The 25,502-nt window shown below is 41.5% G+C and overlaps 1 protein-coding gene across 1 annotated transcript in view; it reads right to left on the reverse strand.

Annotated features, from left to right (window-relative positions):
- Nucleotides 1-13,887: 13,887 nt before the first annotated feature.
- LOC148341900 (uncharacterized) overlaps nucleotides 13,888-25,502 on the reverse strand; it is a gene marked incomplete at its 5' end in the record, with an annotated part of 49,703 nt that continues 38,088 nt past the window's right edge. Inside the window, 2 exons of the mRNA XM_088287983.1 lie at nucleotides 13,888-13,893; nucleotides 20,497-21,097. Of these exons, the coding sequence (XP_088144109.1) occupies nucleotides 13,888-13,893; nucleotides 20,497-21,097 (607 nt within the window). The remainder of the gene's footprint in view (nucleotides 13,894-20,496; nucleotides 21,098-25,502) is intronic.

Here is a 25,502-nt window from a genome sequence, read left to right on the forward strand (position 1 = left end):
TGTTATGCCCAAACAGAACAATTAGGGGCCGGAATGTTAGCGCCATTTCACAAATGTTTATATTTTTATGGATAATGATTGCAAATATTTGTTTTTTTCCATTTGCATGTTTGTGAGAAGAAATTATACATTTCTTTGTCTTTTGTAATTATTTTGATTTGTGGAGTGAAATGTGTCAACGTTAGAGGGCGCAATTCTTTATTTACTGTAATGCACGAAGAAGAAAGTGTTTTTTTGGTTGAAGAAGAAATAAAGATGATGGCGAAGGAGCAACACGGTCTTTTTTCCGTGCTTCGACCATCAGTGTTTGTTCACGCGTAAAAAGTTGTTTTTATTCGCCACCAAACGAAGAGGTTGAACAACGAAAATAAGAAGAAACTAATGGAATCTAAAATAACCTCTACACATAGCATTTCCATGAGCTGCCCTCACATTCACAGCACTTCATGGACAAATACGACGAAGCACATTCTCCACATTGGCTGTAGAGATGCAAACATACCAAATTGGGCACTGGAGGACTCACACAGACGCTATCAAAAGAAAAATACATTCCGAAAGACAGAACAATTGGAGATCGGAGCTCATGCACATACGCATACACACACACAGACATATACATACACCTGCACATACACTTGCTCATACACGTGCACATACACACGCACACACCGACAAGATTACAAAAGAATGCCAGCGGAGAGAGAGACGGAGGGACTGCCCGCCGGAGAAGGCCAGCCTTGGCGTGTCAGTCTTGGGGACCAGACGGGAATCAACTATCCAGACGATGACTAACCTGGGAAGGACATTCCCTTGGACGTGGACCCGTGCCGTGGGAGGGAGCGAGGACGACCGATTCAACCTACATTACCTTTGACATATAAAACTCCTCTAAAAACTGAAGCTGGGCTGAAAGATGGCGCGCATTTTTCGACTGTGCTCGCCCGAGTGCAGTTTTCTCGTGAGATTAAGAAAAATACACCCAGATATCTGTATTTGTACTATTTCCTGAACTCCAGAATCTGAAGAAACTAAATATCGGAACTCTAATCAGTTGTTGAGTCTTTTTTTTTTACCCTTTTCTTGAGCACAAAAAACGAACACGCATTGGAGTAAGTTTGGCTTTTAAAGGTTGATTTACTAACTACTTCTTATTTCCACGGTGACCCAACTCCAACAATAACATGACAAATATTTGTCCTCTCATCAATATTTGCACAACAGAGTACTGAGTTTCGAGATCCTCACTATAATAGTTCTCAAAATTATATTTATTATCAATTTACGTTAGTTCAGGGATATTTTATTGACAATATAATATCAATATACAAAGACAGAAAAAATTGGTGGTGGGGGGGCGCGAATCTTTTTCTTCTTGGTAGGGGCGGGCGTGAAATAATTGAGAAGCACTACTAGTATATGCAGACATTATATTCATACAATCTTGCAGCCCGATTGAACCACAGCATTGTTGCAAATTCGGTAGGAGAAACGTAAACATCCCACTGCTGGAGCAGCAGCGGCTTCTCGGGGCAAAGGCGGAAGTGACGTCGGAGCTGACTCGCTTTTGTGGCGTTATTTTAATTATTTTGTTACATTTTTTTTATCAACCGAATTAAAATATTACATAGAATATATATTAAAAGAGAACAGCCAGGTGTAAAAACAAACACAGAGGCAAAGAAATATATTTGAAAAATACGTGCTTAAAGCATGACGTCATAAGCAAGCGCCAGCTTCCGAAGGACCTCGACCACATCCACCGACCCGTCCACACCGGAACAAAAACATCCACCGCTAAATTCTTCTGATTTAGTGTGGAACTGACTGTAATTTTCACACAGAATGTCCAGTGCTACTCTAAAGGACTACGACATAATTCATTAAGTCTTTGTGTCCCGATAACCTCATCTTCGCGCGTTGACGCTTTTCGGCGTTGTTAGCTTAGCTTGTTAGCTTGTTAGCCGCGAACGAAAAGAGGCACATGACTCATCGCCAAGCAGAGATCAAGTGTGGATTTTTTGGAATTATCATTTGAAAATGTGTGAAAGAACGACACCCAAGTACAAAGAGGAACTTTGTGGAATAAAAGAAGAGAACGAGCAACATCTTCAACTGCTGGACGAAGTTTGCAACCAGCCTCGTGTTGTGCTACACAAAGCAGGTTTGTACACGTCTTACTCTCATTTGCTTTGTAAACAACGACTTTTTATCGTTAAAAATATGCATCACAACATTAAGTTGTTTGGGGAAATCGTTCAAGGTTATTGCCGTTTTATTTTTAAATATTGCCGTTTACTTGCAGGTCTGCTGAACATTTGTTTATGACAAATGAAATCTGTGCAGAAAATATATGCCAAAGAATAACCATTAGTGGGGGGTAAACTCCGTGTTTTTTTCCCCAGTTTAAAATTCGAACTGATTATTTAACATTGTACATATTTCGGTATTTATATGTTGCTAAAGAAATTAAGTTTGTCATGTCATCATGTTTGAAAACTAATCTGACAGATGTAGTGTATTTTTATTTCCACTGTTGGAGTTGAGCCACCGAGAAAATGAGAAACATTTAGTAAATGAATATTCAAAGCCAAACTTACTCCATAGCGTGTTCGTTTTTTGTACTCAAGAAGAAAGGGGTCAAATAAAGGCTCAACAACAACTGATTAGAGTTCCGATATTTTAGTTTCTTCGATTTCTGGAGTTCAGGAAATAGTACAAATACAGATATCTGGGCGGCTTTTTCTTAATCTGACGAGAAACTATACTCGGACGAGTACAATCGAAAAATGGCGCGCTGATCTCAGCCCAGCCTCACATTTTCTAGGTTTTCTATGTCAAGGGTCATGTAGGTTGAATCGGTCGTCCTTGCTCCCTCCCCCGGTCCACGTTAAACGTCCAAAGCTGACCTTCTCAGGCAGGCGGCAGTCTCTCCGTCTCTCCTTCCCCTGTAATCTCGTCAGTGTGCAGATTGTGTGCTGTATGTTTTCACAGATCAAATTATGTGTTTTTGGTGTTCCTGATCGCGTCCCTGTGACGTCCTCCCCTGCCCAACTTGTTGTTTGTATCTTCTATGGCCTATGTGGAGAATGTGTTTTGTCGTATTTGTCCATGAAGTGCTATCTGGTTTGTCATCAGTTTGACCTGAGCAGACTGAATTTGTTTGTTCTGAATGAGAGTGTGTATGTAAGGATTTTTAATAGGACATGTCAACAATGATCATGCAGAGGTGAAAGAGTTGAAGATTGGGCCCAGCAGGAAGAATGCAAGCAGTGCGCTGTGGTCTCACCTCCATCTACTGTGGGACCAGTAAGTCAGGCAGCCCCCACGCAGGAGATAAGGGGTGATAGTTATAAACCAGTGCCGAATTGCCCCTTCTAAAACCCAAATGTTATTGCATTAATATTCCGTTTTATCAGTTCAACTAACGCGTGTGCGTCCTAGTGTGCATTGAAAGATGCAGCATAAAATATGTTTAAAAATTTGGATAATAACTAAAGCAAAATTAAAACGAGAAAGATAATTGGCTACATAATAATGGGGGTGAAATTAATCTTCATTGCAAGAAGCGGTGAATTAAATACAGAAATATAAGATCATAAAGGAATGAATGCATGTTCCGTGGAATGTGATTTGTCAACACGGAAAAGCCCTGAGTGATGAAATCGTTAACACTGATAAGAGATACAATTTTGTTGAAACAGGACTGCAAGGTTAAAGGTCATGCAAAACGGAAAAAAAAAAAGATCTAATGTTCCATACTTCAGTTTGGCGACGGATGTACAAGGGTAATTCAATTAATGGAACGACATTTTGAGATGGAAATGACAAGAATATGAATTATCATGTTATGAGGGGACTTTTGAGATACAGTAAATTGATTTAAATTAAATTAGAATTTTTTAGTCTGCGCATAATCCACTTCAAAGAATACTGACTCATTGGTTGAGGAAAACGGGGTTATATTAGTTCAGTGGTTCTCAATTATTTCCTGCCACACCCCCCCTACCTAGAAGAAAATAAATTTGCGCCCCCCACCACAATTGTTTTTACATTTCGTACTAATGTACAAGTTCTTTGTATATTAATGTTGGATTGTCAATAAAATATCCCTTAACAAAGCTAAATTGATTAAAAAAAATATATATAATTTTGAGAACGACTATTGTGAGGCTCTCGAAACTCAGCACTCTGTGGTGCGAATATTGATGGGATGATAAATATTTACTATACGTTTTTGTTTAGTTTTTTTTTAACTTTATTAACATGAACAAACCAAACAGTTATTAATGCGTACATAATATAGAAAAGACAAAAAGAGCCAGGGGGATTTCAAACAAAAATTCTTTATAAATAACATAAAGCAACAGTTTTAATTTGTTGACTATACATTTTTTTTCATGTTTACAATCTGTTTGACGTCAAACCGCTTCGTTTTGATGACGTCAGCCATTTCCGTGTTCCAGCCTGAGAGCGTCTGCTAAATTGCTCACGTAGCCATCGTCTTATTTTGTTTGGATACGTAATGGTTGCAATACAACATTTCTGTTCATAGCTGCTGGCTCTCCGCCCAAACGCGGTTTGAGTCAGACTTCTTTTAAAAGTCGAGCGTCCATCGAAGCAATTCATTTTAGCGATTAGCGCCTCCTTGCTCGCTCTGCTGCGGCGCAAGATAGCTTGGCGCGGGGCATTTAAGGAGCGGCGAAAGAAATCACTTCCGGGTCAACGAGCGACGGGGCGACGCTTTTTGTTTTTGTTAATCAGTACTGCGTGACAGGGCGACATGTTTTTTTAAAACCAGTACTGCGTGAACTCGGGGCACAAACAGCTTTGACGAGCTCAAACTCGCATTGCCTGAGATCGCCTTTTTCGGTCCCAAAACCATGCAAAAAAGCATGTTCGCCAGGGTCCCACACGCCCCCCTCAGCATCGCACCGCGCGCTACTATTTGAGAATCACTGGTGCAGCACAACACGAGGCTGCTTGCAAATTTCGCCCAGCAGTTGAAAATGTTGCTCGTTCTCTTCTTTTATTCCACAAAGTTCCCCTTTGTCCATCTGCGCCCCCTGGTCAGCTCCTCAATGGACCCACTCCAGTTTGCATACCAGCCTGGCATCAGTGTGGATGATGCCATCATCTACCTGCTCCACACTTCACTCTCCCAGCTGGAGAAGGCGGGGGGCACGGTGAGGATCATGTTCTTTGATTTCTCAAGTGCTTTCAACACCATCCAGCCCGCCTTATTGGGAGACAAGCTGGAGCAGGCGGGAGTGGCCCACCACCTCATCACATGGATTCACGACTACCTCACAAACCGGCCACAGTACGTGAGAACACAGGACTGTGTGTCTGACGTGCTCCTCTGCAGCACGGAAGCGCCGCAGGGAACTGTGCTGGCTCCCTTCCTGTTCACCCTCTACACCTCGGACTACAAATACAATTCCACAACCTGTCACCTGCAGAAGTTCTCTGATGACTCTGCGATTGTCGGCCTCATCACTGACGATGACGATCGGGAGTACAGAGGGGTTACGCAGGGGTTCGTGGACTGGTGTCAGCAGAACCGCCTCCAAATCAACGCTGGGAAATCCAAAGAGCTGGTGGTGGATTTCCGCAAGCGTCGGCACTCTCCACCTGCACCAGTGAATATCCAGGGAACAGACGTTGAGAGGGTCTCAACTTACAAGTACCTGGGTGTTCATCTGAACAATAAACTGGACTGGAGCGACAACACAGACGCTCTCTATAGGAAGGGTCAGAGCAGACTCTTCCTACTCAGGCGGCTGAGGTCCTTTGGCGTTCGGGGAACACTCCTCAGGAACTTCTATGACTCGGTGGTTTCATCAGTCATCTTCTATGGAGTGGTCTCCTGGGCAGGAGGCATCTCGGGCCGGGACAAAAAGAGACTGGACAAACTGGTGAGGAGGGCCAGCTCTGTCCTGGGCTGCTCCCTGGACTCTGTGGACTCAGTGGGGGGCAGGAGGATGACGGCAAAACTGTCATCAATGCTGGACAAACCAGCCCACCCATTCAATGACACTCTGAGAACACTCCACAGCTCCTTCAGTGACAGACTTTTCCACCCTCGCTGTACCAAAGAGAGATTTCGCCGCTCCTTCCTGCCGTCTGCTGTCAGACTTTTTAACAAGAACATTGGGTCAGGCCTACAAACGGGAGGGCATTAGTGCAATTGTGCAGTCCTAGGATGCAATATAAACCGCTACTGCACTTTCACCCAAAGGGTACTTTAATATTGACCAATGATGTATTTTGTTTATATTACAGTATTCTTATTACTGTACTTCTATCTCTGCAGTATTTCTACCATTGCAGGACGTTCACTATTACAGTACTTTTATCATTGCAGTACTTTTATAATTGCATTATTCCTATCATTGCAGTACTTTTACTATTACAGTACTTTTACCATTGCAGTATACTTTATCATTGCAGTACTTTTACCATTACACTACTTTTATCATTGCAATATTTTTATCATTGCAGTATTTCCAATCATTCAGTAGTTTTTATCATTGCAGTGTTTTCCCCCTCGGTATAATGGACAGACATTAGGAGTGTTTCCTTACACTAGATACGTTTATACTGTGTATATTTGCATGCTTATTATGAATGTCTGCTGCTAATGTTATACATTAACGGCTACATTACGTCTGTGTGATCTATATCTTTTCTCCTGTAACACCTCAAATTTCCCCATTGTGGGACTAATAAAGGACAACTTATCTTATCTTATCTTATCTTTGTACTTGGGTGTCGTTCTTTCACACATTTTCAAACGGCAATCTCAACAAATCCGCACTTGATCTCTGCTTAGCGATAACTCGTGTGCTTCTTTTTGTTAGACGAGAAGAATGAACGGCGTTGTCGTTTTTTAATGTCGTGCTGAATGGATTTCCTGGGTGAAAACTGCAGTCTGTTCAACACAAAAGTGGAAAAATAGGACACGCCCCGCTGTGATATGATTAGCTGCTGGCTGTGTGGAGCACTGTCATCAATTCATGCGCCCCCCTTAGCATCGCACCGCGCCCCACTATTTGAGAATCACTGTATTAGTTAGTTAAAAAAGAAGAGCTAAATTATAGTTGACGTGTTCATGGTTGTTCTGAAGGTTCGCATGTTTATAGAATCATCCCTTTGAGTTGTGATTAAGAAGGGGATATTTTCTGAATGAATGTTAATTGTGATGGCTTTATGATATACACAGTTATATGGTTAATAATTGTGCATCGTTTGACATTCTGCTGTATTGTTAATACTGTTTCCCTTTGATTGGTGTGGCGCATGTAATGGACAATGTGCTTATTTTGTCGGTTGCGGGATGTCGATGCGCAATCCCGATTGATGACGTGAGAGAGTGTGCACTTGAAGAAGGGGAGTGTGCGAGTCGCGGAAGGAGTCAGTTGGAAGGACAGTAAAAACCCGGTTATCGCGGTGAATGGGGACAGAGACCACCCGCGAAAACTGAAAATCCGCGAAGTAGCGGCACACCTTCAAAAATGCTTAAAAAAAATATATATATACAGTGGAACCTCGGTTCTCGAACGACTCTGAGGTCGAACTAATCGGAGTTCGAACAAACATCGGAGTTCGAACGCCCGTATGACGCGTGAGTGCGTACGCGAGGGTGGGACTGAGCGGCGTACGGGTGTAGATCACTCTCTTGCTCTCTTTATGACCAACTGTTGTCGCGTGCGGACGTGCTGCGTTTTGCTCTCGCGTTTTATAGAGGTGTACGAAGTGTTTTAGCCCCTAATCATGCCTCCAAAGAAAGTCAGTGCAAGCAGCAAAGGAATGTTTCAGTGTTTGAACAATTTGCTTTTCGAACAGGGTTCAGGAACGGATTATGGTCGAGAACCGAGGTTCCACTGTGTATGTATGGAACCTCGGTTCTCGAACGACTCTGAGGTCGAACTAATCGGAGTTCGAACAAAAAAAATAGAGAAATTGTTGCTTCGCAGTTCGAACAAACATCGGAGTTCGAACGCCGGTATAACGCGTGAGTGCGTACGCGAGGGTGGGATGCTGAGCAGCCAATTGACCAATTGTTGTCGCGTGCGGACGTGCTCCGTGCTGGGAAGTGTTTTAGCCCCTAATCATGCCTCCTAAGAAGGTCAGTGCAAGCAACAAAGCTGCTACTAGCGAAAAAAGAAAAGTAGTGCGTACAACTATTGCATTTGATTCGGTGTTCGAACAAATCGGTTCTCGAACAGGGTTCTGGAACGGATTATGGTCGAGAACCGAGGTTCCACTGAATAAATATCTCTTTGGCTTACGATGGGCTTAAAAAGGGAGAACGTCACAACCTCCTTTTCTACCAACAAGCCCAGGAATTTTTAGTTCTATCTCTTAATGCAAAAAGAAATACTTGTAAACATATTTCGCTTGAAGGATTTCTATTCTATCGATGACATTATGTTGCGATGGCCCCCAGTGGTCCCCATCAATAAGTTAGGGTCCCACAACAGGTGTTCCATCAGACGCACACAAAAGCCTGTGTGTGCTAACTTCAGCTCGCTTCCAGAAACGTCTGTGACTTTGTCCAGAATGAAATCGGGCATCAGCCGCAACGTGCTTCCTTTTTAAATGCTCGTTTATCACTGTTGTGCTGCTAAAGGGAGGTTTACATCGTAGGACGTAATTTTGTGAAATGCCCCCATGGTCTGGTCCAAATCGGGGTTGCACACATTGCTCCGTATGCGGCAGGCACAAGTCAAGGTAGCACGGTAGAAACAATATAAGACAAAGTCGTCGCATGAGGTTTGACTTGACCAAACCAAATGTGTTTGTCTTTTTGTGTCCTGCAGACGTCTGTGAAAACGATCTCCGTTCTGTGAAAGAGGAGCCAGACTTGACTCATATCAAAAAGGAGGAGGAGGAGGAGGAGATCAACAAGTAAGTCACCAGTGAACGTTGTCCCTATAAAGACTGACGATGAAAACAAGGATGAGAGTGAGGACAACAGAGGGGCGGAGCCTCCAAGCAGCAGCTCAAGTCATCATGTGACAACAGAAGGTGATGAAGACCACTGGGGGCCATCACAAGCACATAATGAGGACACATTATCACACTCTCCTGATGATGATGATGATGATGATGATGGGCAAGGCAAATGTGAAAAGGCATGTCACACTGACTCATTAACTTCAAAGCTGTCTTTAAAACCGCACACAAGAACACACAGTGGAGAAAAAACATTTTCATGCTCGTTTTGTCGCAAAAGCTTCTCTCGAAATTCAAGTTTAACAATCCACACAAGAACGCACACTGGAGAAAAACCTTTTTCCTGCTCAGTTTGTGGAAAATGCTTCTCTCAAAATTCAAGTTTAACAATCCACACAAGAACGCACACTGGAGAAAAACCTTTTTCCTGCTCAGTTTGTGGCAAAAGTTACTCTCGAAAGTCATATTTAATAATTCACACAAGAACACACACTGGAGAAAAAACATTTTCCTGCTTGGTTTGTGGTAAAAGCTTCTCTCAAAATTCAAGTTTAACAATCCACACAAGAACGCACACTGGAAAAAAACCTTTTTCCTGCTCAGTTTGTGGTAAAAGCTTCTCTCAAAATTCAAGTTTAACAATCCACACAAGAACGCACACTGGAGAAAAACCTCTTTCCTGCTCAGTTTGTGGAAAATGCTTCTCTCATAAGGCAAATTTAACAATCCACACAAGAACACACACTGGAGAAAAAACATTTTCCTGCTTGGTTTGTGGTAAAAGCTTCTCTCAAAAGTTTGATTTAACAATCCACACAAGAACACACAGTGGAGAAAAACCTTTTTCCTGCTTAGTTTGTGGCAAAAGCTTCTCTGATAAGTCAAATTTCACAAAACACACAAGAACACATAGTGGAGAAAAACATTTTTCCTGCTCAGTTTGTGCCAAGAGGTTCTCTCAAAAGTCGTATTTACGAAACCACACAAGAACACACACTGGAGACAAGCCATTCAGTTGCAGCGTTTGTGCTAAAAAATTCTCCACTAAACAATATGCGGAGAGTCACAATTGTGCTGGTGAGAAAAGCAGCAATCCTTGAAGCTTAAAAAAAAGAAAACAAATAACTGAAGGAACTGACTCTTTGTGGTAAGATGTAAATTTTGATTTTGAATAAAATATGATATATTGAATTTTGCAAAGCTTTTTTATTGACATTAAGCCAATGTGATCTGTGCCAGAAGAAGCAATGTGTCTGAGTGATCATGATTTGTTTTGTGTGTTTACATCAAACATGTAAAGGAAACTTTGCCTGTAACAACATTTGTTAATATTATACTTTTCAGCTGTCTTTTTAATCGTACCTAATGGAAAAGGTGTGAGAAGAAACTGTGCTTATGAAATCGGTGCCTTCCACAATCATCAATAAAATCACTTGTTCCACTTGCTCAACTGGCCTTCATTACGTTGTGAAAAGGTGAAAAACAGATCTAGAAGTTGAACTATAAAAAGAACAAGAAAGAGAAACGCAAATCGTCTCAGTTTCTCTTCAAGGTTTTGGTATGTCAGGAGTTGGCAACTTGATGGCGACTGGAGTCTGCGCTGGTTTTCTCGCTGTGTTTGGCTGGCTCGTATATGTATGGTCCATTGAACAAAACTCAAACTCTTCAAATATTCCCTCACATACATTTAATACAGTGAACCCCCGCTACTTCGCGGTTCACCTTTTGCGGGTTCAGTGCTTCGCGGGTCTAAAAAATATTCGGGAACATTGTAGTTTCGCCGAGCGGCACAAGGGGGCGCTGAAGCGGTTAGACGGCCGGCGTGCGCCGAAGAGGAGAGTGGACGAAGAAGAGCAGGTTCCCCCGGACGATTGGTGGCGATGGACACGATCGGACACCGTGCGTGAGCGCCGAAGGAGACCGGCCGGCGTGTGTGGCTGTCAAGCCGAAGATAAACAACTTCCGCCCGGGCACTCGCGCGGCGACATTTGGCTTCGTTCGGGACCGTGCGTGAGCTCCGAAGGAGACCGGCCGGCGTGCGTGGTAGTTAAGCCGAATAGGAGCACCTTCCGCCCGGGCAACGGCGGAGAGCGAGGCTGTCAGTTATGAATGAATAAATGAATAAATAAATAAATGAAGAATGCCACCTTTCATTTCACTGTCATGATCCGTGCCTGTCATGCCGCGTGTGTTTTTGTTTTTTCAGCTGTGTGGGCGTTCCTCCAGCGATAGTCTCGCGCCATGCCATCAGCTGCTGCGAGACGCGCTGATTACACTGACTATATTGTGATTATAATAAATATTGTAACGTTGTATAATATCAGGCCAATTTGTCCATCAGCGAACGCTTTTATTATTAAGCCAAAAACGGCTGCTGTTGGCCGCAACCACGCCGATCAGAGAGAGAGCAACACAACAACAACATAACGTTCACTCCCCTGCTGCCTTCACAGCCTCCACAGAAAAGAGGAAAACACAGAACCCTTGAACTATTTACAAAGTCGCTACACTATCTTTGTATCACCACCTTTTTTCCGTGTCTGCGTTTGGAGAGTCCTCTTCAATCCTCCAGTTCTGCTGGAGGATCATAACATTCACAGGGCACACCGGACGGCGTACCAGCAGGTAAAAGTCGAAGTAATTGAATAAATACAAAAATAATGGCTGGGGAATAAAAAAATAATAAGTTTTAATATTTGTTTTTTTGTTATAACATGAATTCGCTGGTCAGCTTAATACATATTTTTTAACATTATGCTTTTCAGTTGTCTTTTTAATCGTATTTAATGGAAAAGGTGTGAGAAGAAACTGTGCTTATGAAATCGGTGCCTTCCACAGTCATCAATAAAATCACTTGTTCCACTTGCTCAACTGGCTTTCATTACGCAAGCATAAGTTTAAATGTTTTACTTTTTCCGGACATTGGCTTTCTATAAATTTCTAGTCCTTACACGTCAATTGTTGTTTCGGATCCTTTTTTTCTAGCTTTTTACTGTTTGATTTCCCCATGTTTCCCTTAACTGTTCTCCAATCCCTGAACAGGTTGACAATTACTCTGTCTTAGGTAATTCCCAAGCTTCTGCTTCCCAGACAGTTGTTAGTTAAATTTCCCGTTCCAAAATGAGGTTGCAAGCCTCCATGCACATGTTACACAGCTTGAAATGATGGGCCAACTCATCTGCCGTGCAACGTATTTATTTTTCTCCAATCAGCAGCACTTCTCCCTGTCAGGGCACAATAGTAACATTCAGAAATGTTCTTGAAGCGCAGCTTCTCTTGCGTCCTCACAAATTGACTGTTCTTCTGCTACCGTCACACCAAAACCATTTCTATTACAATTTCTGACAATTCTATGACAATGGTTTTATATCTTAGACCACATAACTTGCTGTATTATGTTAGCGAGGAAAACACAATATGCACGTTTAATAACAAAGACTATAACTCAATGAAATATAATTAAATTAAAGGGTTTTAGCTGTTGCTCTTACAATACTTTTTCACATACTGAACTGGTTTAATCTACTTTACTACAGTTGTCTTAAACATTGAGAACTTCAGGATGAACATTGTATATCTTTGTGATGAAACCTAAGAATTAATAGATTTCTAAAACATTAAATGTGGGCAATGGTTTCCAGCACTGGCTAATGGGTTAGTGCTAATAGAAGCCCACAACATGCACTTTGGAGCTTAGCTTGGCAAAACACTAAGATTAATACTGGCACCTCATGACACAACCTATCCTGTTTCACATTAACTTTGGCACAACTTCAACTTCTAAACACCTCGCAACGTCAGTTACCAAATTACACATATCATGCTGTATTGTTTCGTCTCCCGCGATCGCGTCGCACAACGTATCCGCCATTGCAAACGTACGTCGTCACGAATCATATTCAAAAACTAATTTATATACACACATCTTCTATCTAACTAGACATCTACAACACCTGCAACGTTTGTGACCATTATCTACTCCTGCTTATCCTTTTTAGCTTATTTACAATAGATTTTACCTGTCAGGGCACAATAGTAACATTCAGAAATGTTCTTGAAGCGCAGCTTCTCTTGCGTCATCACAAATTGACTGTTCTTCTGCTACGGTAGTCAGCGTCGGCTCTGATGAGCAAGGTCCTAGGCACCCTCTGCTGGCGAAGCTAATATTGCACCCTGATAAACATACAGACACTAAACCCTCATGTTCTCATTGGAAAATGACATTCAGCCCAACGACAATAAAATTTCGGGGGGGCAACCATTTCTATGTATCCATTTATCGCATAGCGCCACACACACTTATTCATTCACACTATTTTTCCCCCTATTTTTCCTTTATTTTCCCTCTTGACTTTTATTTTTCCCCTTTTTTCTTTTTCCCCTTATCTCTCTCTTTTCCCTTATTTCTCTTCCCCTTATTTTTCCCCCTTCAAACGCGCGTGGAGGATACACCCCTGTTATCCTCTATCAGTTTTATAGACTATCTCTGTCTCTTCACGTAACATTGACTAGTATTCTTACGGTTTTACACAGTTTTAAAGACTTACTCTGTCTATTCGTAGTGGAGTCCGCCCTCCAATATCCCCACGGAATTTAACTACGTACCCCTTCAAATGCCCACATTTATCCTATTCGGAAATGACACACTCACCCAAGATGAGCTGAACGTCTCTCTCCGCAGCCTCCCTTCAACTTTCAGCCTTCCAGCAGCAAAGTCGAGGACCAGGTCCAAAAAAAGAAACACAAAAAAACAAAAAGAAAAAGGGGAAAAGAAAAATAAATCCTGGAAAAAAAAAAAAGAAATCCTCGTCGTGGCCACGATTGTCCCCGGTCGTCGGCTTCGCCCCCGGACGCTTCCAGTATGTTGGGTTCACGGCTCTCGAAGGACCAATTATATGTCAGGTTCGCCAATTTGACATATCGGGTTCATAGCTGGAAGGAGAAAGACGCACAGCCCAAGTGGATACTGAGAGGTTAACAACGTTTATTTGACAACTTTATCTCCCCCCTGTTCGTCAATGCTTTTTACACATTCCCTTTTATAACATCGGGGAATCAGATTACACTTCAAGAAATCAGATTACACTAAAGGGTGGTACAGTTCCTCTTCTCAAAAGCTGGTTTCGTCCGGTTCATCATTGGCGTGTCGCCGTGGGTCGCAGCTGACTGCAGCTGACTTTGACGTCAACATCTTCTATCAGGACCCCGCATGTTGTTGTTTGCGTCAGACTTTGGGGCCAACTTCTTCTTATCAGGGCTCATCACGACGTTGGTTACTTCATCCTCACTTCTGAAGAAGTGCCACCGCCCTGCCAATTCCTAGAAGCCCCTCTCTGCAGTAGAGGGGCCCTCCTGTATCACCCCCCACACTGCAAACACTCAGCACAGTTCACTCCACTGCAACATGATCTGTGCACTATGTATTGAAATAAAGTTGCGTCATGGCAAATGTAGAATAACATCTAAATATTATTCTAACACTAATAGAATAATAAAAGACTGCCCACTAAAACAGACCTGCAAAGTGCGCATGGAACGGGATCACGGCTGCAGGATTGTCATGTCATGTCATGTATCCGTGCATAACTGCGCGCACTGGCTTTTTGATTATTTCGTGGCGAGACAGAGGGGGAGGGTGGGAGGAGGAGATGAGGATTAGCTGGGAGGTAAGGATTAATTATGAAATACAACACAATTTCAAGGCTTTTGGCGGAAAGCGGGGAACAAAGGACCCTTTTGGGGAAAAGCGGGGAACATCGGACTTATATTTAGAAAAAGGGTCCTATATTCCCCGGTCCCATACAAAGCGGGGAACATAGATACGCTCCCCATGAAGGCCATGGTGTTTCTATGGTAAGGACCGGGATGGCGAGCGCAAAAAGGCGACTGCTTACGGACCGTTGTTGTCATTTATTTTGACTACTTTTACAGAGAGAGATAACGATAACTATCTTAATAACAGATAACTGCCCCTGGGACTCACTAAACTGGTCTAATCAAAAATTCATGTTCAGAAGAAGATTGGGCTGCCAGGATGGCCGAGTGGTCTAAGGCGCCGCGTTCAGGACCCAGTCTCCCCAGGAGGCCTGGGTTCGAATCTCGAATTTCCCCATTGTGGGACTAATAAAGGGCAAATTATTATTATTATTATAACTACAACCTATTTCATAATAACAGATAACTGCCCCTGGGACTCTCTGACACTAAACTGGTCGGGACCAAGTTTCATGAATGAAACCGAGTCCGTCTCCGCCAGCTTTCACAGGCACAGACGAGAAATCATTTCCTTATTCAATCAAACAGCCGGCCAATTTTGCTGTAGTTCCGTCGTCTTTAATGAAAAAAAAATATTGTTCATCACTTTTCACTACTATTACGAACATGGCATATCCTTTTGATGAGGATCCCATTGATGAAAGTGCAGCATTAACCCACAGAGAATTAACTACGTCGCGAGCGGATCATTCGACCCCGCATAGACGTCTAATCATATCCTGACAACTATCTGTTTGAGTGATACAGTTTCACTTTATAGTCCATTTCTACATCCATAACCTGCTATAATCCGTCCGCACATCTTCAACATCACCAGTCACAGTCTCATCCCAGCACACGAATGAACTCGCTGCTGTAACTCTCTGCTTAAGTCAAGCCCACCCTCGAGAGCCATATACTCCACCGTGATTGGTAGGTTCGTTCAGCTCCGCACAAAACACTGTAACGTGCCAGTCATATCAAATTCGCGGGCCGCACGAACATGAAACTTTCATAATAAGGCGGGGGCCGCAAACTATCATGCCGCGAGATTGAGACCCCTGTTCTAGGCAAAGGTAATTAATTTCATTGATAATGTTTGATATGAAAACAAAAAAAACTAATTATCACTCAGACACGTTGGTTCTTCTGGCGCTGATCACATTGGCTTAGTATCAATAAAAGAGCTTTGCAAAATTAAATTTATAATATTTTATTCAAAATCACATTTACATCTTACCACAAAGAGTCAGTTCCTTCAGTTTTTTGTTGTCTTTTTTTAAGCTTCAAGGATCGCTGCAATTCTCACCAGCACAATTGTGTCTCTCAGCACCCTTTTTAGAAAAGAATTTTTTATCACAAACGCTGCAACTGAATGGCTTGTCTCCAGTGTGTGTTGTTGTGTGGCTCGTTAAATGCGAAACTCTTTCCACAAACTGAGCAGGAAAAGGGTTTTTTGCAGCGTGTATTCTTGTGTGTTCTGTTAATCGTGACTTTTGAGAGAAACTTTTCCTCCAAACTGAGCAGAAAGAGTTTTCTCCGCTGTGTGTTCTTGCGTGCCTTGTTAAATGAGAATTTTGGGAGAAGCTTTTACCACAAACTGAGCACGAAAAGGGTTTTTCTCCAGTGTGCGTTCTTGTGTGTTTTGTTAACGTTGCATTTTGAGAGAAGCTTTTGCCGCAAACTGAGCAGGAAAAGGGTTTTTCACCACTGTGTGTTCTTGTGTGGCTTGTCAAATGCGACTTACGAGAGAAACTCTTTCCACAAACTGAGCAGAAAAAAGGTTTTTCTCCACTGTGTGTTCTTGTGTGACTTGTTAAATGTACCTTTTGAGAGAATTCTTTGCCACAAACTGAGCAGGAAAAGGGTTTTTCTCCACTATGTGTTGTTGTGTGTTTTATTAAATTAAACTTTCCAGAGAAGCTTTTGCCACAAACTGAGCAGAAAAAAGGTTTTTCTCCACTGTGTGTTCTTGTGTGCGGTTTTAAAGACAACTTTGAAGTTAATGAGTCAGTGTGACATGCCCTTTCACCCTCGGCTTGCCCATCATCATCATCATCATCATCATCGTCATGAGCGTCCGATAATGTGTCCTCATTATGTGCTTGTGATGGCCCCCAGTGGTCTTCATCACCTTCTGTTGTCACGTGATGACTTGAGCTGCTGCTTGGAGGCTCCGCCCCTCTCTTGTCCTCACTCTCATCCTTGTTTTCATCTTCAGTCTTTATAGGGACAACGTTCACTGGTGACTTGTTGATCTCCTCCTCCTCCTCCTCCTCCTTTTTGATATGAGTCAAGTCTGGCTCTTCTTTCACAGAACGGAGATCGTTTTCACTGACGTCTGAAGGACACAAAAAAAACACACATTTTGTTTGGTCAAGTCAAAGCTCATGCGGCGACTTTGTCTTATATTGTTTCAACCGTGCTACCTTGACTTGTGCCTACCGCATATGGAGCAATGCGTGCGACCCCGATTTGGACCGGACCATGGGGGTATTTCACAAAATTACGTCCTACGATGTAAACCTCCCTTTCCTAGCAGCACAACAGTGATAAAAGAAGCATTTAAAAAGGAAGCACGTTGCGGCTGATGCCGATTTCACTCCTGACATAGTCACAGATGTTTCTGGAAGCAAGCTGAAGTTAGCACACACAGGCTATTGTGTGCGTCTGATGGAACACCTGTTATGGGACCCCAACATATTGATGGGGGTCATCGCAACATAATGTGATTGATAGAATAGGAATCGTTCAAGTGAAATATGTTTACAAGTATTTCTTTTTGCATTTAGAGATAGTTTCATCGTGGGTATCATATTTTCGCGACCATCAGGCGCACTTTAAAGTCCTAAATCTTCCCCAAAACAAATGACGCGCCTTGTAATGCGACTCGCCAATTATATGGACTGAGAAACTCTCTCGACCATGGGCTCGTTCCCCTTGAGGTGTTTCAGAGGGCATTTTAGCACACACTGCTGGCCAAAGTCTGAGACATCTATACATCAAATTGACTGTGACATAAACATTATGTGAATACGTTCTTTGGCTGATGGTGCAGGAGAAAGCGGGACAAAAGGGCAGCTGTACACGATGTTGTAGTCTGTCTTATCATTCATGTTATTGCAAGCAAGATACATCACAGGTTTAGACAACAGACTGCAAAAAATAAATAAAAACACACTGCCCAAAGCACACCACTCACATTTATCTAACCAGCCATCTGATTGGCTGAGGCTCCCAGAATGCATCAGGACTGTTTTTGTGTTGTTTTTATTTCTTATGGGGATATGAATGGCATGAGAGATACATGTTTTGTGATAATTTTATTTCTTTGTTTCATTGTTTGCTTGTAAGCTGTTCAGAGATATTTTTGGTTTTGATTTGAAACCATGACTCTATGGTTCGGTGACCAGTGAAATCCCTCCCCTGACAATCTCAACAAATCCGCACTTGATCTCTGTGCTTCTATTTGTTAGACGAGACGAATGAAAGATTGCGTCGTTTTTTAAAGTAGCGCTGAATGGATCCGCTGCTTGAAAACGGCAGTCTGTTCGTCACGAACGCGGAAGAACAGGACACACCCCGCTGTGATATGATTGGCTGCTGGCTATGTGGAGCACTGTCATCAACTCACCAACAGATGTCGCCACTTGCGATGCAAATCATTGTCATTTTCTTCTAAACATCGGAAAAACTTAAGATTTAAACCGTATGCAAATGAACAAATATTTTAGTTCCCAAACATGAACTTGACAGATGAATTAAACTTAACTTTTGTTGCTGGTTTTGTTGAAAAATCTGCCACCATGTTGTCGGTTGGACAGTATTACAAATGTCATGCCATGTCATTATCCACACCGCTTATCCTGTACTGGGTCGCGGGAGAGTGCTGGAGCTGACGTGATAAAGTGTTTCTTAATGTCAACATATTTGCACCTTTGCCTTTTTACAGGCTTTTTCGCCAGTGCTATGGTGCCTTGATTGTCCTCAAAAACAATTAGTCGCTCTTTATTTTTTGCATGAGACATTTTTTTTTATCTCCCAAGGGGATAGTTCACGTGGATTGAGCTCTTAAGTAACTAAAAAAGTAAAAGAAAAAAATAATTAAGGTTCTTTAAGAATATGAATATGCAAGAAAGAAATCTCTCAGCTCAACATTTCACATTGTCGTTTGTCAAATGTTGATAAATTGTATTTTTCATTCGGGATTTGTGTTGTTTTTCATTTATTTGCACGTCACCATTTAAGTATTTTTTTCTTTTACTATTCTTTACCTCTAGCAGTATTTGATTCGATTTTCATGGAATTATTTAATCTTGCTTATGTAATACTGCAATATTTATTTAATTTTTTTAATACATAAAAATTATTTCAATATTTTTTAATTATTTTATTTAAATCTTGAATATTTGTCAACATATTTGTTCATTTAAATATGTGTGCAATTATTTTATTTATTTATTGCATTAATTAATACTTAAAATTTCATTCATTATTTTTTATCTTTCAAAATTCGTTCAATATTTATTAAATGTTTCTATATTTATTATGAATTTAATTAACTCAGTATGTGGTTGTGATTTTTTAATTGAAATATGTCGCTGTTTTATTCTGTAAATGTTAGAGTGTTAAAAAATATTTCTGTATTTATTTAGGTACTTAAATATTTAATTATTCGTTTCAGTATTCATTAAATTACGGTGATTCACTTTTGCAATTCAGACGCGCAGCAACGAACTGCGTAATGCGGATCCTCTCCTCCGTGGTGACAAAAAAAAAGAAGCGGGAAGATTAACGAAAGCAGGAACGGACCGTGCATCAGCAGAGCGATAAATACACTGTGTTCAGGAGGCGCACACGATATTTGTGCCTTTCTTCATTTTTACTTTGTTTATTAATGTACATTGTTTACATTGGCCTCAAGGACTCATTCGGCGTGTATGTATTTGTAGTTTTCACTGTCACGTGATTTCCTAACGCCATCAAAGGAAGAGAAATAAAAAAAAGAAAATCTGGACATCAGTCTGAATCGTGGCCTTTTCGCTGGACCGGTGTAGCTACACTCTTGACATTCCAAAACCTTTCAGAGAAACTGAGACTATTCGCGCTTCTCTTTCTTGTTCTTTTTATAGTTCAACTTCTAGTTCAGTTTTTCACCTTTTCACAGCGTAATGAAGGCCAGTTGAGCAAGTGGAACAAGTGATTTTATTGATGATGGTGGAAGGCACCGATTTCATAAGCACCGTTTCTTCTCACACCTTTTCCATTAGGTACAATTAAAAAGACAACTGAAAAGCATAATGTTAACAAATGTTGTTCCAGGCAAAGGCAATTAATTTTATTTATAATGTTTGATATAAAGCCACTGATGCTGTAGTGGTACACTTGCCCGAGTTGTGTGCAGGCAGCGTGGGTTCAGTTCCCACTCAGTGACGGTGTCTATGTCTGCCCTGTGACTGGCTGGTGACCAGTTCAGGGTGTAGTGCGCCTTTCGCCCGGAGTCAGCTGAGATAGGCTCCCGGCACCCTCCCGCGACCCTGTACCGGATAAGCGGTGTGGATAATGACATGACATGTTTGATATAAAAACAAAAAAAAATCATCATCACTCAGACACAATGGTTCTTCTGGCAATGATCACATTGGCTTAGTGTCAATAAAAAAGCTTTGCAAATTTCAATTTATCATATTTTATTCAAAATCACATTTTACCGCAAAGAGTCGGTTCCTTCAGTTTTTTTGTCCTTTTTTTAAGCTTCAGATCGAATTTTTTAGCACAAACGCTGCAACTGAATGTCTTGTCGCCACTGTGCGTTCTTGTGTGGATTCGTAAATTTGACTTTCCAGATAAATATTTACCGCAAACCGAGCAGGAAAAAGGTTTTTCTCCACTGTGTGTTCTTGCGTGCCTTGTTAAATGAGAATTTTGGGAGAAGCTTTTACCACAAACTGAGCAGGAAAAAGGTTTTTCTCCATTGTGTGTTCTTGTGTGGCTTGTTAACGTTGAGTTTTGAGAGAAGCTTTTACCACAAACTGAGCAAGAAAAAGGATTTTCTCCAGTGTGCTTTCTTGTGTGGCTTGTCAAACTTGACATATCAGAGAACCTTTTGCCACAAACTGAGCATGAAAAAGGTTTTTCACCACGGTGTGTTTTTGTGTGAATTTCTAAATTAGACTTTCTAGAGAAGTATCTTCCACAAACCAAGCAGGAAAAATGTTTTTCTCCACTGTGTGTTCTTGTGTGGTTTGTTAAATGCGACTTTTGAGAGAAACTCTTGCCACAAACTGAGCAAGAAAAAGGTTTTTCTCCAGGGTGTGTTCTTGTGTGCGTTTTTAAACTTGACTTTTGAGAGAAACTCTTGCCACAAACTGAGCAGGAAAATGTTTTTTCTCCACTGTGTTTTTTTGTGCAGTTTTAAAGACAACTTTGAAGATGAGTCAGTGTGACATGCCCTTTCACCTTTAGTTTGCTCATTGTCATCATCATCGTCACGAGCGCCTGATAATGTGTCCTCATTTTGTGCTTGTGATGGTCCCCAGTGGTCTTCATCACCTTCTGTTGTCACGTGATGACTTGAGCTGCTGCTTGGAGGCTCCGCCCCTCTGTTGTCCTCACTCTCATCCTTGTTTTCATCTTCAGTCTTTATAGGGACAACGTTCAGTGGTGACTTGTTGATCTCCTCCTCCTCCTCCTTTTTGATATGAGTCAAGTCTGGCTCCTCTTTCACAAAACGGAGATCGTTTTCACAGACGTCTGCAGGACACAAAAAGACAAACACAAATTTGGTTTGGTCAAGTCAAACCTCATGCGGCGACTTTGTCTTATATTGTTTCTACCGTGCTACCTTGACTTATGCCTGCCGCACACTGAGCAATGCATGCGACCCCAACTTGGACCGGACCATGGGGGCATTTCACAAAATTACGTTCGACGATGTAAACCTCCCTTTCCTAGCAGCACAGCTGTGATAAACGAGCATTTAAAAAGGAAGCACGTTGCGGCTGATGCCGATTTCATTCCTGACATAGTCACAGACGTTTCTGGAAGCGAGCTGAAGTTAGCACACACAGGCTATTGTGTGCGTCTGATGGAACACCTGTCGTGGGACCCTAACTTATTAATGGGGGCCACTGGGGGCCATCGCAACATAATGTCATTGATAGAATAGGAATCCTTCAAGTGAAATATGTTTACAAGTATTTCTTTTTGCATTTAGAGAAAGTTTCATCGTGGGTATTTTTGCTTCCATTATAATCTGGATCCCTAAAAGAATTAAAGGGGCCCTGGCATCAGAGTCGCTATTTATTGCACGATTTAATAATAATAATAATAATATTGCCTTTATTAGTCCCACAATGGGGAAATTCGAGATTCGAACCCAGGCCTCCTGGGGAGACTGGGTCCTGAACGCGGCGCCTTAGACCACTCGGCCATCCGAGTTTATCCTGCTAGTACATTCCAACATTCCCCTTTTTATTTTTTATAAAATTTCTGTTTTTAAATAAATTTTAAAACAACATTATGTTTGAAGAGTCAAAATCCCTACACATCAGCATTAAGCAACAACACTTTCACTGTGACTTTCATGTTGACATATTTGAATAATGACTGTATATTTTAAAGTTATCCAATATGTATTCAAATTCGACTAAGATACACCAAAATATTTTAAGAGTTCACTGAATTATTTTGGAACTGCAACGATGCTTAACAGCCATAGAGTGTCAGTAATGAGTAACAAAGTAACACAACAATGTCATTTGCATAAATTACCAGGAACTATGAGTTGCGGGGGAGATGCAAACCAGCTGGGCCACAGGAACTTTATTACCAGGAACTAAATGTTCCTGGGCTTGTTGGTAGAAAAGGGGGTTGTGGCGTACTCCCTTTTTAAGCCCATAGTAAGCCAAAGATGAAGATGCATTCCTTGCAGCATGTGCTTGTTCACTGATGAGATCCGTGCAACCCTGGATGGATGCATTAAATGTATTTTAAATGTTTGGATGGGGTGAAACTACGCACATGTGCACAAAACTTGAATTACACCCGACGAAGCCAGTACAAAGTTAATAAATAAATAAGACCATTACGTCCTTGATTTTTTTTAAAAAAACTTAATATTTTGTGTTTTATCCACTAAAATTGATCAACCGCCATTGATGTTTTCGCCCCAGTGTGCAGATTTTTTAGAGTCAGGCAGAATTCCTTCCGGAAGGAATTGCTTGAACAAGATATAAATACCAGAAAATGTAAAATGTTAAATAATCAGTTCAAATTTTATAAAAAAAAAAAAAACATGGAGTTCACCCCCGCCCCTATTGGTTATTCTTTGGCATATATTTTCTGCACTGATTTCATTTGGCAAAAACAAATGTTCAGCAAACCGACAAGCAATATTTAAAAATAAAACGGCAATAACCTTGGACGCATTTCCCCAAACAACTTAATGTTGTGATGCATATTTTTGACGATAGAAAGTCGTTCTTTACAAAGCAAATGAGAGTAAGACGTGTACAAACCTGCTTTGAGTGGCACAACACGAGGCTGGTTGCAAACTTCGTCCAGCAGTTGAAGATGTTGCTCGTTCTCTTCTTTTTTTCCACAAAGATCCACTTTGTACATGGGTGTCGTTCTTTCACACATATTCAAATGATAATTCCCAAAAATCCGCACTTGATCTCTGCTTGGCGATGAGTCATGTGCCTCTTTTTGTTAGCGGCTAGCTAGCTAACAAGCTAAGCTAACTACGCCGAAAAGCATCAACGCGCGAAGATGAGGTTATCGGGACACAAAGACTTAATGAATTATGTCGTAGTCCTTTAGAGTAGCACTGGACATCCTTTGAGAAAATTACAGTCAGTTCCACACTAAATCAGAAGAATTTAGCGGTGAACTGCTTTTGTTCCGGTGTGGACGGGTCGGTGGATGTGGTCGAGGTCCTTCGGAAGCTGCGCGCTTGCTTATGACGTCATGCTTTAAGCGGGTATTTTCCATATATATTTCTTTGCCTCAGTGGGTTTTATTTACACCTGGATGTTCTATTTTAATATTTATTTTATATAATATTTTAATTCGGTTGATAAAAACAATTAACAAAATAACTAAATTAACGCCACATTGGCGAGTCATCTCTCGCGTCACTTCCGCTTATGCCCCGAGAACGTTTACGTTTCTCCGACCGAACTTGCAACAATGCTGTGGTTCACTCGGGCTGCAAGATTGTATGAATATAATGTCTGCATATACTCGCAGTGCCTCTCAATTATTTCACGCCCTCCCCTACCAAGAAGAAAAAGATTCGCGCCCCCCCACCACCAATTGTTTTTCTGTCTTTGTAGATTGATATTAGATTGTCAATAAAATATCCCTTAACTAACCTAAATTGATAAGAAATATAATTTTGAGAACTATTATAGTGAGGATCTCGAAACTCAGTACTCTGTTGTGCAAATATTGATGAGATGACAAATATTTGTCATGTCATTATCCACACGGCTTAACCTGAACAGGGTCGCGGGAGGGTGCTGGAGCCTATCCCAGCTGACAACGGGCGAAAGGCGCACAACACCCTGAACTGGTCGCCAGCCAGTCACAGGGTAGACATAGACATCGTCACTGAGTGGGAACTGAACCCACGTTGCCTGCACACAACTCAGGCGAGTGTACCACTCCACCATCAGTGACATGATAAATATTTACGAAGACGTTTTTTGTCAAAACCTTTATTAACATTAACAAACAGTTATTAATACGTACATAATATAGAAAAGACAAAAAGAAGAGCCAGGGGGATTTTAAACAAAAATTCTATATGAATAACATAAAGCAACAGCTTTAGTATTGTTGGAGTTGAGTCACTGTGGAAATGAGAAGTATTTAGTAAATCAACTTTTAAAAGCCAAACTTACGCCAGTACGTGTTCGTTTTTTGTACTCAAGAAGAAAAGGGTCAAATAAAGACTTAACAACTGATTAAAGTTCCGATATTTAGTTTCTTCCATTTCTGGAGTTCAGGAAATAGTACAAAGACAGATATCTGGGCAGCTTTTTCTTAATCTCACGAGAAAACTGCACTCGGGCGAGCACAGTCGAAAAATGCGCGCCATCTTTCAGCCCAGCTTAAGTTTTTAGAGGAGTTTTTTTTATGTCAAAGGTAATGTAGGTTGAATCGATTGAATCGGTCGTCCTCGCTCCCTCCCACGGCACGGGTCCACATCCAAGGGAAGGTCCTCCCCAGGTTAGTCATCGTGTGGATAGTTGATTCCCGTCTGGTCCCCAAGGCTGGCCTTCTCCGGCGGGAAGTCTCTCCGTCTCTCCAGCTGGCATTGCTCTGGAATCTTGTCGGTGTGCATGTGTGCGTGTGTATGTGCACATGTATATGCAGGTATACGTGTATGTGTATGTGCGTGTGTATGTGCAGGTGTAAGGGTGTGTCTGTGTGTATGCATGCGCTCTGATCTCCAATTGTTCCGTATATCGGAATGTGTGTTTTTTTTATAGCGTCTGTGTGAGTCCTCCAGTGCCCAATTTGGTATGTTTGCATCTCTACAGCCAATGTGGAGAATGTGCTTCGTCGTATTAGACCATGAAGTGCTGTGAATGCAAGTTATGGAAATGCTATGTGTGCAAATTTGTTCTCACTACCCAAAATTTCAATAAAGTTCACACATTTAAACTAAGTACTATAAATTTAGCATATGAGAAAAATATAATAAATCAGAAAACATCAGGACTACAATCCCAGTTATTCTTGTGACCCGTGCTTCTAGTTTCATTTGATAAATGCTT

Source organism: Idiotropiscis lumnitzeri, chromosome 2 (genome assembly GCF_059441095.1).
Source record: "Idiotropiscis lumnitzeri isolate Australia: NSW breed Sydney's pygmy pipehorse chromosome 2, RoL_Ilum_1.0, whole genome shotgun sequence".
NCBI classification, from domain to species: Eukaryota; Metazoa; Chordata; class Actinopteri; order Syngnathiformes; family Syngnathidae; genus Idiotropiscis; species Idiotropiscis lumnitzeri.